Source organism: Papaver somniferum, chromosome 6 (genome assembly GCF_003573695.1).
Source record: "Papaver somniferum cultivar HN1 chromosome 6, ASM357369v1, whole genome shotgun sequence".
Taxonomy (NCBI): Eukaryota; Viridiplantae; Streptophyta; class Magnoliopsida; order Ranunculales; family Papaveraceae; genus Papaver; species Papaver somniferum.
The window spans coordinates 117,900,481-117,916,413 of NC_039363.1; the positions used below are offsets into that span (position 1 = coordinate 117,900,481).

The window sequence follows — 15,933 nt, forward strand, 5'->3', positions numbered from 1 at the left end:
CATGAATTTGTTAATTTTTGGGTTAAACTATTGTTCGTGGTTCGGCACATATTGAGGATATCGTATAAGCCGAAACCTATAAATGTCTATAGTTCGGCACATAATGTGATTATCGAATGCGCCGAACCTTGTTATTATATTCCCTTTCTAGTGTTTAACCTTGTGATATTCTTTGTAGATCGTGCTTGGACCCATGGAAAATCAACCTGATCCAGTAGACATAATTCACGAGGATACCAAGGATCACTAAAACATGAAATTGAGGAACATCAACCTGATCGTGCTTGAGGAACACCAATACTGGGTTACACCAATAATGATTTTTAAGGTTCGGCTTATAACTCAAATTATAGAAAAAGCCGAACCTGAAGGACAAGTGATTCGGCGCGTAACTAACATTAGAGGATAAGCCGAACTCTATAAATTCGGCGCATAACTGTTAAGCTATTCATTAAAACATGAAATTGAAGGTGTCCATAACCCAATCCCAGCACCATTAAAAACAAAGTTCAGCACCTAAAAGCAAAGGTGTTTGCAACACCATAAAAGTGTACTTAAAACTTAAGAAAAAGTGTACCATAAAAGTGTACATAAAAGGGCATTTAACCACGACCCCTCTTCTTAGTTGCACGACCACCTCTTCTTCCACCTTGGTCTTCATCTTCCGACGCATCATTACCGGGTTGGACGGTAGCACCACCTTGGCTTGTACCTTCACCAACTTGTCGAGACCTCTTAGTGGTAGGCCTTTGTTCGGGTTCCTCGGGTCCTTGTCCTTTGTTGATGATTGCATCTCACTTGTTGATGAGGTATTTTTGTTCTTCCACGGTCATTGGTGTTTTGCAACCAAGTTTGGCCTTCATTTTTTTCAACATCTCCCTACCCGCGGCAACCTATTTTTTCATTTGTCAACAACTTATAACCATGAGGTTGAAGACATTTTTACCATAACTAATATATGAAAATAGTATAAAGTGAAGTCATTCTTACCATAATCTTGAAAGCCTTGACTACATCTTCGGAAGTAGACTTGTTGGTGCTTTTAGTTCCCTTACCACTCTTTGGTAACAACCTGTATTTCTCGTCAAACAAAGGAACCTTTTGGACGCATCCTAATTGACGGAGTACTCGCCTAGGATCGTATATAACATAACCACCGGGATACCACAATGGCACATGATACATACCTACCGGCATATCCTCATCTTCAACAACTTCATCTTCCTTCTCATATGGTTGAAAATTGACATCATCAACACCAAGACGGTCTAACGTCTCTCTCAAACTTGCCACCAACCTCTTTCTCGGGTTCTGCCACCTTCTTACCTTTCTTGTCTTTCTTGGGTTTTCCTTGGGGTTGTGTTTCTTGATGAACTTCTTGATTATCATCAACTTCTTCATCTTCAGCTATTCCTTCTTCTTGTCTTTCAATTCTTACTTGTTCAGCTTCTTCTTCTAAAATTCCTCCTCTACCTCCCGCTCCCAATTTTTTCTTACCTCCTCCTCTAGGATCGGGAGTTTTAGAAGTAGAAGGTGTTACCTCCATCTTCTTCCTCTTTGTAGCTGCATTGGTCCTGACACAAGTATGAAAGTTATAAGACTAATTCGAACAACAAAGAGATTTGGAAAGCCAAAAACTTGTAAGAAAATAAGAAGGCTCGGCTTACCCGAAATAACACATATGAGCCGAATCATGTCTTGAAATTTTTATTAGCTTACACAGAGAGTGGATCGGCTCATACCACAAAACAATTATAAGCCGATCCTATATATTCCGCTCACAACCGATACCGTCAAATAAGCCGAGTCTATGATTATGAACTCAAACATGTGTTCGGCGCAACATGATATCATATAAATAAGACGATCCTATACACTTGTAAAATTTATGAAATTTTAACAATGATATTCGGCGCAACCCTAATACTATCGAATAAGCCGAATCTAGACTTATGAATTGAAACCTTTATTCGGCGCAAAACTAATACAACCATACAAGCCGATCCTAAGCACATGCAAAAAATCTGAAATTCAAACAACAATTATTCGGCACAAAACTAATACTACCATACAAGCCGATCCTACGCACATGCAAAATTTCTGAAATTCACAAAACATATTCGGCACAAAACTAACACCATCGAATAATCCGATCCTAAATATAAGTCTCTGTGTCACTAAGTTCGGCTCAAAACGGATTTCAGATATACGCCGAGCCGTTCATATGCACTTTCAGGGTTCAGTTTCAAGAACAGATCGGCGCACATCTAAGATTTGTTTTGCGCCGAATCATACCCTGTAACCGCCGCAGAAACATGATTTTGACGAATTAAATCGACCAAACCAATCTAAAACATCAAATACTAGATGGTTTTGTAGAACTAACCTTCTTATTCTCATTTCCGGAGTTAGTTCTTCTTCAATCTCTTCTACCGGTTGATTTTGTGGTTGATTTTGAGTTTGTTCTTCACTCTCTAAATCTTCTTCTTCTTCAATGGGTTGTTGAGTCGATCGATTTGAAAGAGATACTGGCTTACGACGACCCATTATATAGATGAGTTTAATCGTCGAATAAATTTTCACGAATCGACGATTAAATTTCCACGATGAAAAAAAAAAAAGAAAGGGAAGGGTGAATGAGTTCGGCTGTGGAGAGGAAGAAGAAGAAGGTGAATGAAACTGATTTTAGGTGTAGTTGATTATAGGTTTTGTATTAGGGTTAGGGATAGATTAGTAGTAATTTAAAGGATTTAAGGGCATATAGGTAATTGAACCACCCCATAGGGTACCCCTTATAAGGTCACCCAAGTTAGGACTAGTGCTTTGTATGCCTAAGAAGATTTTGGTATGCCCAAAATCAGGGTTCTTTGCTTACGCACTGCTGAAGCATTTTTTATCTAACAGCATCACACAACCAACCATTTGAACAAGGGTACATTATTTATATGTCCCTGCTTTTGACACCCAATAAATATATCCTTATACAACAATAATTATGTCCCTACTTTTTAATAACCTTATCCATTTAAAATTAGATTCCCTTAATACCCTCACTCATATAATATTTTTCTTTATTTCAAAATGCAACAAACTTCTTCCTCTACCACTTCACCACCACAACTAGCACCACCACCACCAACATTCAACTACCATTCCACCACCACCGTTCAACAAGCACCACCTACCAACCGCCGCCACCACCAATATTCCACCACCACTCCTTCACCTCCACCATTACACCACCACCACTAGTCCACCGCCGCCGCCACCACCACTAGTCCACCGCCGCCGCCACCACTGGTTCAGATATTTTTGTATCAACAACGGGAGTTGATCCAAATAAATATAGAACCAACAGTCGAAGTTGATCCAATTTAGGGGATCAACAACGGTAGTTGATCCAAAAAAAAAGGATCAACAGTAGAAGTTGATCCAATTTAGGGGATCAACAATGGTAGTTGATCAACTAAATTGGATCAACAATGAAAGTTGATCCATGTAAATGGAGTGAACTTGGCGTGAGTCGAACACGCATCCTCTGACATGGAGTCAGTCATGCTTCCATTGCACCACAAGTTCAACATTGGAAGAAAATTACATGATTTAAACTACAAGCATGATTATACTTATCCAAGAAAATGTTGTCAACAATAGGAGTTGAAAGGATCAACAACTGTAGTTGATCCCATAAAAAATTGGGTCAACAACAGTAATTGATCCCATAAGAAATTGGGTCAACAACAAGAGTTGATCCCATAAATGGATCAACAGCCGTAGTTGATCCATAAAAATTGGGTCAACAACAACAATTGATCCCATAAAAACATATAAACAAAAACAATTCCTCCACCAATAGCAGCACCTATCCTTATATGTTCCTAAAACTGGTAAATCTAGTGATGGATGTTCTAAATGCTTTCCAGACTTCCAAAAGAAAAATTATAGAACAGGCATATGAAATTGTTTCCATAGATGTAGCATTAGTGTGTAAACGTAAACCCCCATATTGTGATGCGTACACATTCATGATTCAACAATCAAATTGTACACTGAATCATGAACTGCTAAAATAAATAAACAAAAAAACCCAATGTAAATCACTACTACTCGTAAAAAAACTCAATATACAGTTTCTGCCTAATGACACAACTGCATCACCTGCAACTTCATAACCAACTTGAACTGCATCAAAGCCAACCCTTCATTGCGAACCTATCCATTGTGACACAACACCACCTTCATTATCAATTCCACCTCCAGCTGCAACTTTATTCATAAGCTGCAAGTAACAAACTGCAGCTGCAATCCATTTCCTTGTACACCCATGCCTGCTATTCCATTCATCACTGACTCATATCACACCACAATTTCCCTGGCAAATAACTCCATCTGCAGCTTCCATTTAGTTGCACCTCTTCTTGTAACTTGTAGCTCAAAGCAACAACAACAATTTTAGACCAAAGCCATCTACAATCTTCTAGTTTTTAAGCCATAACAAGACTGCAACATCATACTTTTTTTTTGCTTAAAAATATATTTTATTAATAACAAAAGAAGTTACAAAAAACAGTCAAAGTCAGTGTTCAAAAAACATAACCGAAAGCATAAAAATTACAAATTTTTCATGTTACTAAAGAAAAACTCTAGTTGAATCTATAGTAAGGTTGATCTTCAGTTTCAATGCTCTGTAGGAAGGAAGGTCTGTGTGTAAAGTAAATAATTTCTCCTCTTGACAAAGATGCTCCTTTTTTTGCTAATGAATCTGCAGAGAAATTTATTTCTCTGAAGCTTTGAATAAAGCTCATAGATATCAATTTCTGACAGATTATCCTCCATCTTGTGATTCCAAACCAAGGAATATGACCTGTCATAAAAGCTGTAATGGCTGCCTGTGAGTCTGATCTGAAGATAACTTTCAGGTGATCATTCCTTATAGCCCATTCTCCTGCACATAGGACTGCCATCACCTCTGCATAGAAATTTGTTGCTATCCCCAAACCACCTGCCTGAGCAACAATGCAATCTCCAGTTTCATTTCTACCTATGAATCCATATCCAGATACACCTGGATTACCTTTTGAAGCACCATCACAACATAGAAGAATCTGGTTGTTGCTTGGTAAATGGAAAAATATTTCTTGAACTCTTGAAGCTTTTGACCTTCTACATTGTAATCCAAAACTTTTAAGAATCTGAAGATCATATGTTGAATTCCACATAGGAGCTTTCATTCTAACATCACATTCAGTAGTGAACTTCAGTATTCTCAACTTGAGGTTTTCTCCAAAGCATCTTTAATCTTCATAAACACATTTGTTTCTCAAAAACCAAAGTTCTTTTACTGTGATAAAAGATGGAGTGCTCCATATTTCCTTCACAACAGGGCTCTTAGTTTTTGCAAAATTGAAGATATCATCAAAAGATTTTGGATTCTTAAAGCATAACATATCACCCAACCACTTCCAGATAAGTTCACTATAGTTACAAGACCATAGTATGTGTTCTAAATCTTCCTCAGAATTTTTGCAAAAGGGACATCTTGATGCCGTACTGAATTTCTCCTCTTCATATTTTCATCTGTTGAACATATATTCCTCATTAATTTCCATACATTACTAGATATGGCAGGATCAATTGAAGAATTCCATACATGTTTAGTCCATTTGAGTTTTGGATATTTTCTCCTTATATTTTCCACTGCCGAAGCTACTGAGAATTCACCAGTTAGAGTGCCACTCCAGATTCTTCTATCTTGTTGATAGTCTGCCACAAGGAGTTCTCTAGTTTCAATCATCTCAAGCATTTCAATTGGAATTACCCATTCTCCTTCTAGCAATAAATCAGATACTTTCATATCTGGGAAAGAGTTCAAAAAATGATTGTCAGGATATTGATCTATTAAAGCCTTGTCTTTGATCCATTTATCCTTCCATACTGAAATATTTTTCCCATCTCCCAATGGACATCTATTATGCTGAAGAACATCATTTGTAGCCCACTTCAAACCTGGCTATATTGAAGATTGACTGCAACATCATACATTTCCTGTATTCTTCACCAAACTGCAGTTGTTTCTCACCACCATTGCATTGCCATTACCTGCAACTGCAACAAATGATCTATCTGCAATTGTGCCCGACTCATTCAATTGTTTCAGCTCAATCTCACCATTTCAGTCACCCCAGCTCTACTCTCATTTCAAACCAAAAACCCGTTTAATTCATGGCAGCAACTAGTTGTTCTTCTTATTCTGCTCAATAATCTCTGAGACCAACAACATCTCAACACCAAGTCCATCGAATTCCCATCTAATCTCTTCTTCCTTATTTGTAATTGAAACCCATTTCTTCCATGAACTCATTCAAACCCGAACTTCAATTTTTCTCCCTGATTTTCTCATCTTCATAGCACCTTCATCTCAAAATCAATCAATATCAGCAGATTCATCCCAAATCTGGATTCAAACATATCTGTGCAACTTTGTCGGCTCAAAATATCGAATTCCTCTCACTGTAATTCAATTTCAACACATACCCATGATCATCAGCACCTTAATCAACCTAAACCCCATCGAATCAACAGCGGAACCCCGACCTTCCAACAACAACATAACAATATGAGGGATAATTTAAAACCCGACCTTCATCACATGTTTTGAAATCGAACATAAACATACAGGGGGTTAGTCGTGGGAGAGTTCGAGAGATTTTAATGTATTTAGGTTTTCTCCTGTTAGTCCTGAGGGAGTTTGAGGGAGTATCTCCAAATCTCCGTTAGTCGTGGGGGAGTTTAGAGGAGTCTCATAAACTCTCTAGAAAACACATGTTAGTCGCTGGGGAGTTTAAAAAAAGCTCTTGAACTCCCTGTTAGTCATAAAACCCTACAATACTAGGGAGTTAGTTGCTTTGGGGAGTTCGAAGGAGTTTTTAGTGTATTTTGGTCTCACAACAAATCTCTCAAATGAGTAGAGATTTGGGAAGGAGTTTGGTGCGTAGAAAACCATAGGAGAAAGAAGAGGAAACGTTTTTTTCCAGGTATGTTTTTTTTCTTCTTTGATCACCATGATTGTTTATAATAGTTTGATTTATGTACTATTTTGATTGTTTTTCATATCTTTGATCTCCATGATTGTTTATTTTGATTGTGTGTATAGTTTTTTTTGTGGGTACTCTCTCTCTGTCAAAACCCTAATTTGTGGTTCAAAAGATCTTGGTAAGAAATTGCATGATTTGATTATAATGATATCTTTAAATTCAACCGTTGGAATATGATGCAATTTGAGTATGTCGTAGTTTACCTTGTTATAGAAGTACAGTAAAATTTTCACGCGGACAGGTCATGTTTGCTACTGCAAAGCTTGCACAATATATGTCTATGGTCTGCTGAGTTTAAATCCCGAATAGGGGAATGATTCATATTTATCTCATTCTCCGCTTATCGGACAAAGCTGGAATTTTAGTATGATGTTTGTATATATGAAGGTTACCTACTGTAGAAATTTTATGAAGTTCTGATCACTTTAGGTACGCCAAAGTATGAGAAACCCGGAACTGAATTCTGTATGCACGTATTGAAAGTAGTCGGGTTCTGAGTAATGTATCTTTTTAATGAACCGTTGGAATGCTATGATTTTTAAGTGTGTTGTGGAATATTGAGTTGTAAGTGTACCCATAAAAATTTAAAGAGGATCAGGTAAGTATTAGTACTACAAAGATTGGACAATCTGAAACTGTATTTCGGTGAAACAGAATTCCTTTACAGCTATCTTCATAATTTGTTATGTCATCATGCATTAATTGGCTTGCTACTTTGCATGGGTGTCATTGAGAATCACTATCACTTGTTAAGTCATCTTATTTAGACACATACTTCTCTTCTATTCTATATGCCAAAGTTCAATACAGTGGCGTACTTCATTCCGTATTGGCGTGTTTTAGCCAATTCATACGGTGCTTTTGTTATAATGATATCTTTAAATTCAACCGTTGGAATATGATGAAATTTGACCTTGTTATAGAAGTACAGTAAAATTTTCACGCGAATCAGGTCACGTTTTCTACTGCAAAGCTTGCACAATATATGACTATGGTCTGCTGAGTTTAAATCCCGAATAGGGGACTGATTCCTATTTATCTCATTCTCCGCTTATCGGACAAAGCTGAAATTTTAATATGATGTTTGTATATATGAAGGTTTCCTACTGTAGAAATTTCATGAAGTTCTGATCACTTTAGGTACACCAAAGTGTGAGAAATCCGGAACTGAATTCTGTATGCACGTATAGAAAGTAGTCGGGTTCTGAGTAATGTATCTTTTTAATGAACCGTTGGAATGCTATGATGTTTGAGTGTGTTGTGGAATATTGAGTTGTAAGTGTACCGTGAAAATTTCAAGAGAATCGGGTATGTATTAGTACTGCAAAGATTGGACAATCTGAAACTGTATTTCGGTGAAACAGAATTCCTTTACAGCTATCTTCATAATTTGTTATGTCATCATGCATTAATTGGCTTGCTACTTTGCATGGGTGTCATTGAGAATCACTATCACTTGTTAAGTCATCTTATTTAGACACATAATTATCTTCTATTCTATATGCCAAATTTCAATACAGTGGCGTACTTCATTCCGTATTGGCGTGTTTTAGCCAATTCATACGGTGCTTTTGTTATAATGACATCTTTAAATTCAACCGTTGGAATATGATGAAATTTGAATATGTCGTAATTTACCTTGTTATAGAAGTACAGTAAACTTTTCACGCGGATCAGGTCACGTTTGCTAATGCAAAGCTTGCACAATATATGACTATGGTCTGCTGAGTTTAAATCTCGAATAGGGGACTGATTCCTATTTATCTCATTCTCCGCTTATCGACAAAGCTGAAATTTTAGTATGATGTTTGTATATATGAAGGTTTCCTACTGTAGAAATTTCATGAAGTTCTGATCACTTTAGGTACACCAAAGTGTGAGAGATCCGGAACTGAATTCTGTATGCACGTATTGAAAGTAGTCGGGTTCTGAGTAATGTATCTTTTTAATGAACCGTTGGAATGCTATGATTTTTGAGTGTGTTGTGGAATATTTAGTTGTAAGTGTACCATAAAAATTTAAAGAGGATCAGGTAAGTATTAGTACTGCAAAAATTGGACAATCTGAAACTGTATTTCGGTGAAACAGAATTCCTTTACAGCTATCTTCATAATTTGTTATGTCATCATGCATTAATTGGCTTGCTGCTTTGCATGGGTGTCATTGAGAATCACTATCACTTGTTAAGTCATATTATTTAGACACATACTTCTCTTCTATTCTATATGCCAAAGTTCAATACAGTGGCGTACTTCATTCCGTATTGGCGTGTTTTAGCCAATTCATACGGTGCTTTTGTTATAATGATATCTTTAAACTCAACCGTTGGAATATGATGAAATTTGAGTATGTCGTATTTTACCTTGTTATAGAAGTACAGTAAAATTTTCACGCGAATCAGGTCACGTTTGCTACTGAAAACTTGCACAATATATGACTATGGTCTGCTGAGTTTAAATCCCGAATAGGGGACTGATTCCTATTTATCTCATTCTCCGCTTATCGGACAAATCTGAAATTTTAGTGTGATGTTTGTATATATGAAGGTTTTCTACTGTAGAAATTTCATGAAGTTCTGATCACTTTAGGTACACCAAAGTGTGAGAAATCCGGAACTGAATTTTGTATGCACGTATTGAAAGTAGTCGGGTTCTGAGTAATGTATCTTTTTAATGAACCGTTGGAATGCTATGATGTTTGAGTGTGTTGTGGAATATTGAGTTGTAAGTGTACCATAAAAATTTCAAGAGGATCGGGTAAGTATTAGTACTACAAAGATTGGACAATCTGAAACTTTGTTTCGGTGAAACAGAATTCCTTTACAGTTATCTTCATAATTTGTTATGTCATCATGCATTAATTGGCTTGATACTTTGCATGGGTTTCATTGAGAATCACTATCACTTGTTAAGTCCTCTTATTTAGACACATACTTCTCTTCTATTCTATATGCCAAAGTTCAATACAGTGGCGTACTTCATTCCGTATTGGCGTGTTTTGGCTAATTCATACGGTGCTTTTGTTGCAAGGAGTTGCTAAGGGATTTTCTTTGATTAACAATTTGGCTAAGTAGCTCTGCGTGTTAGTACTGTGTAATCTAGTATCACATTTTTTTATCATGTTTACATTAGACTGTTTGGTGTTATTACTATCCTTGCTTTGTTAAGTTGTAGTATTAGTCTAAGTACTAATGTAGCTAACATGTCACACCATAGAATGGAAAAATCCAGCCAACCTGCTGAAAACAACAAGAAGAAAAATAATGTTAGTAAGAATAAAAATACGGAACCGGAAACGGAAGTGACTACGAATTACAAACAATGGACAACTCGAGAGACTGAGAAATTATTGGAACTGTTGGTAGAAGCTACACTTGAGAAGAAGAAAGACACTAGTGGATGTTTTACTAAGAGAATAGTGGAAGAGGAGATACTTCCAAAACTTAACCAAGCATGTGGTTGTGACAAATCTTTTGAGAACTATAAAGGGAAACATAGATGGCTGAAGATTAGATTTGGTCAATACCAGGATTTGCTTAAATCTTGTACTTCTGGATTCGGTTGGGATGATGCTAACAAGATGATTACTGGATCCGACGAGATGTGGAACAATTACTTTGAGGTATGTGTGTGTTACTTACTGAAAACTAAATTTGATATTTTTTTCTTCTATTTTGTGCAGAGTTCTAATTCATGCTTTATCCTTTATTTATTTTTTGTATGTTGCACAAAATAACATACTATTGATACAGAGATATGATCATTTTCATTTATTTTTTTCTTTTGATTAAAGATCAATGTTATTTGCAAATAAGGGTTTATTGTTTCTTAAAAGAGAATGAGTTAGGAGTGAACTCTCTCAAACTCCCTACACTCCCCCAAACTCCCTGAACTCAAATACACAAAACTCTCTCAAACTCCCTACACTCTCTCAAACTCTCTCAAAATCCCTGAGATTTAAAATACACTCAACTCCCCCGAAATCACTCGAGGACTAACCCACTGATAGTGATAGATCAACTGATTATAGTGGAGGACGTGCTGATGGCGGCGATAGAGGAGTTGGTGGTGATGGTAGTTGCAGACGTTGAAAGAGAATGAGAGAAAGAAGAAGAAATAAAACTATGATTCGATCTAAACGAGGGAGGATAAATATGGAAAGGAGAAAAAACGTTAGTGTACCCTTGATTGGTAGATGGAGAGGGATATATTTATTGTGTGATAAGGATAATTGTGAAACCCATCAAAACTAGGGATATATATTCAATTACCACTTTGAACAATCTATTAATTTGGGAAAAAAATTATTTAACAAATATTTGTGCATGTATTTTCATAACCAAGCATATGTAAAATAGTGGTCGTGATGCCGCTCGAGAAAAAAAATCCATAAAAAAAGTCAAGTTGTACACTCCGTAACTCCAACGGTAACTCTTTTGTGGTATACTGGTATGTATGGATGGTCAGAAGGGAATAATATTTATTTTTTTGTTTTTTACAGGAGAAAAATAACTGGATCCGTCACAATTTTAAATCTTTTTATTTTATAAGAACTGTATCTTTATTCATTTGTACTGGACATGGGAATCTAATATAGTAGTAGCTATTTCTTGCTACACGATGATATGATATAGATCTAGAAATTTGAATATTTATAACATATATGAAAAGATCAAAGTAAATAAGTAAATAATATCATAAATGACACAAAGATAACGTGGTTCGGCATTACTATCTACGTCCATGGGAGAAAGATAATAAGTTAATTAATTAAGGGTTCCAAATTTACAAGTTGAACTCTCCAAACTTTCAAGGAATCTACTCAGGAATCACTAATCCTTCTAGCTTTGCTCTACTTCAGTATTTATAGACAACGTAGTATATACACCACTTTTTGCTGCCTCCTCGTATATCTATTTTGATATAAAAATTTTGTTTGTACGATCTTGTATGGGTTTCTCCACCTCGTTCGTATATGCTTAATTTATTTCTATTCAGGTAGGCTTCTTCGCTCGCCTCTGCTTCGTTCTTATTTTCCATTTGCATCCAATAAAGCGATCTTTTGCATACCTGATACTTAAATTAAGTGTGTTGTCACCTGGTTCAAACTTAGGCATTGATATTGTTAAAGAGATTTCCACGTGTTCTAATATGATGATGGTGGTAGGTATCTCGATTTAGAAAAAAAATAACTTTCTTGACTTTATTCGTGTTTCTCAATGTCATTATTTCGCTGCTTCGATGTCTTAGGATTACTCTATGTTGAAGTTGGATATTTTACCCTCACAATTTGCTACTTTTATTTTCAACTTTTCGAGGGTTCGATGGGAAAAAACAACTCCACAAGTTACCTTAAAACCATTACCACGTCCTTGAGTCTTCGCTTTTAGTCGGCACATAGTTATTACTCCCATTTTGTTCCCTTTATGTGGATCCTCCATAGGATTTTCAATCATATTTTTCTTCTCCAATTTTTGCTATTCGTCTATGGGTTCTTGATGTTGGTAAATGTCGGTATTTTGGGACGTTCTGGAAAGTTCCAGAACGCACTATAATTCTTTATTTAAGAAAACATAAAGTTTCCTAGTTTAGGTTGATTTCTATATTAAGATGGGTTCCGTAGTTCACATTAAGTTTCCTATAGGGTTTCCTTTTCCAATAAGACTAATACTTGGGAATCAAGTTATGAATACTATATAAGGAGGCTATATGGTGATAATTATACATGGAGTTTAATAGTTTTATAGAGAGTTAGAGAATACACAATGTAGCTCTCTAAGGTTTCTAGAGATTCCATTCCACCTCTTGGGGTGGAGTTTAGAGAATAGAGAGGCAATTATCGGGTGTTATAAGAAACATTGTTGGTGTTGATAAAGTACATCATTATGGTTTTGAGGGAGATGTGGAAGACATCATTTAGTGAAGAGAAGATTGCCTTGTTCGTTAATGGTGGAAGATCATCATTGGTGTTGGAAGAGACATATTTGAGAAGGAGATCAACTCGTTATGTGAGATAAGTACTATCTTATTGGGTTGAGATTATTCTGTGATTTATGGAGCGTTTTGTTCATGAGAGTTATTTCATGGTTTATGATCAACACAATGTTGGATCATAGTTGTTGATTGATTCATCATTTATTAAGTGTGTAATTCTTACTTAGTGGTTCCATAATAAAGAAGACGTCGTAATCGTTTTGTTGATATAGGCTTATTGACGAACAACATAATATTGTGTGCTTTACTTATTGCTTCGTATGTGTTTGCATTGTTTATGTTTCATCTAGTATCCAAAAATTTGGTGTCTTATGGGTTAATTCTAGTTAGATTTCCCTACAAGTGGTGCGGTTAGTTGTCTATTCCAACACTTCTTAAAAAATTTCTTCCCTTTCAATAGCAGTTTTACAAATATGATTTAGCCGAGAGGTACCTTCATCCTCGCCGCCATTTATACTTTTGTTTCTTTTCCTTATTCTCCTAATTAATGTATTATCAATAAGCTCATTCTTATTCAACAAGGTTTGTACCTTCACATTTTCTTTATTGTTTTTTTCTTTGTTGTTGATTTCTTTTGATTTTTATTTTATTTTTTCTTTAGTTTCTTTTTATGCGTTTGTCATATCTGCCGCTCCTGACTATGAGGCTCAGCATCTTAATTTCATCATTGATATTTATCATGTTCGTGCTTCAAGGTCTCGTATGCTCTCCATAAGGATTCCAAAGCATCAATGACTGAGAAGCTGGCCTATGAAAGGTGGTAGGAATGTTATCTGTGAAGGTTAATTGGAAGTTGGTATTCGCCTGCCCCTTTACGATCCAAACGATATTTTTTCGGTTCGAGGTGCTTGCCAAAATTATTCATCATCATGCTCCTTTATGGTATTCCGAGATTTGTTGGAGGATGTTTTGTGAAGCTGCTCGCAGCGGTCGGGTTCGTTCTACTTAGCATGATTATTTGTCATATGTTGATGAAAGAGATAGTATTATACTCTTAGGTTTCATGAACTTTTTTTAGGCACCGGTCCTAAAATATGAGGATTTCCCATATAATAACCCAAATACAATACCAAACTCATTACCAACTAATAGCATCATCCACATTTTAAAAAGTCTTTGTCATGTATTAGATTACATGGCCTGTTCTCATCTATCCACCATACTAAATTAACTGCTTGATCTTTTATTTAGCTTCGAATCACTATGAATCTTCTAAGGATTTATCAACACATAACTGTAATTAGCATGAATCAGTATGAATTTTCGAATCAGTATGAATTCTATTAGCACCAAAATTCTTGTATACAAGACACTCCCTAGACCTATCAACTTTTACCCTAATGTTCCTTTGCGGATATATACTTCACTAAATTCCTACAAGAAACAATAAATAAAGACTATAACAATTACGAACAACACATAACCATCAACCATAATAATACAACCTTAAAAATATACTATTTATCAGCATTAAAATTTATAATACATAAATATTGAGTTAGGATTTTAGTTTACGAAACTTTTTTTCCGAAGACATGTCATGTCTCTTTTAGTAGTTGAGGGCACTCATTGTGTTAAAGGCAACCTTGGCCATAATTATTATTTTGTAGTCTCCATGTATGATTGATACATGTTATGTAGATCTTGCTATATTTAGTTTTGTGTGTGTATTTTCTTGAATCTAATTTACCAGTTGCTAGTGTTTGCCTTTGTGAGGTTTTCTTTATCTTTATAGTGTAGATCTTATACTTGATTCCTTGATTACTCATTTGTAGTGTATATCACTACAACATATATACCAGAACACTTAACTTATAAGTTATGTCCATGCTCAAGATAGCTTGTGTATTCAGTGCATTAGCTTAATCTTTGTCAAAAAACACCTGAGAGTTTTAGAGTTTTTCGAATCTTCTCAAAATATGAGTTATAAAGGGAGGGAGAGAAAAGAAAAGTGGTGAAATTGTTGTTCGAACAGTACACAATTAGACAATTAGGACATCAAAGGGTATGAACGTCAAATAACCCTTAAATTTCTCCTTGTTTTATGATATTTTGAATTTTTAAATATCAATTTATCGGTATAATTATTCATGAATGTTGTAACGGATGGAGGAACATATTTTAAAAAAGAAAAAAAATATGGGAAACTTTTTGTAAATAGGGTCTTAAGTTGAGGACATTTATGTTTATTGTTGTCAACATTTTGATTATCATTAAACAAAGATACATTTAAGCATAATGAAAAAAAGACAACGAATTAATATTAGAATTAAAAAAATACACCGCCATCACATTTGTGGTCATTAATTATTGACAAGGAAATAATTTGATAGCATATATTAGTCATGACAAAGAAACCAACAAGTTAATATCTTGATTACCAGTGGATCGCACTATCAAATAAATAATATATATTGTGAATTTTTTTTTTGTTTAAAAGTGACGTGTTAATATATTGATTGTTATTGAAGCACACAATTGAAATGCAATGACCATTAATGTAAACACTGTAAGAGAAGACAAGTTTTCTTATATAGTCGATGCATGTCAAGTTTATGCTTGATGAATTTAGAGAATCTCTTATACTTTGTATCGCTACCAACAAAGTTGAAACTTTCTCGTAAGTCTCCACTACATATATGCGAAACCTTTCGTATCATCATCAAAAACTTCCATTGGTATGGAATCCACACCTATCTCACCTACTTTGCAAGGGAACAAACATAAATATTTAAGTTGGTAATAAACTAATACATCATAGAGACTTGATTCATCTACATCAATAAAACATAATACATGATGACCCCTCAGAAGCGGTATCATCCTTTGAATGATGAACTAGTACG

At 35.4% G+C, this 15,933-nt stretch overlaps 1 protein-coding gene across 1 annotated transcript; it reads right to left on the reverse strand.

Annotated features, from left to right (window-relative positions):
* Positions 1–4,643: 4,643 nt before the first annotated feature.
* LOC113291371 (ribonuclease H-like) lies at positions 4,644–5,231 on the reverse strand. The gene has a single exon (XM_026540909.1). It carries the CDS (start codon positions 5,229–5,231, stop codon positions 4,644–4,646), a length of 588 nt encoding a protein of 195 aa, XP_026396694.1.
* Positions 5,232–15,933: the final 10,702 nt, after the last annotated feature.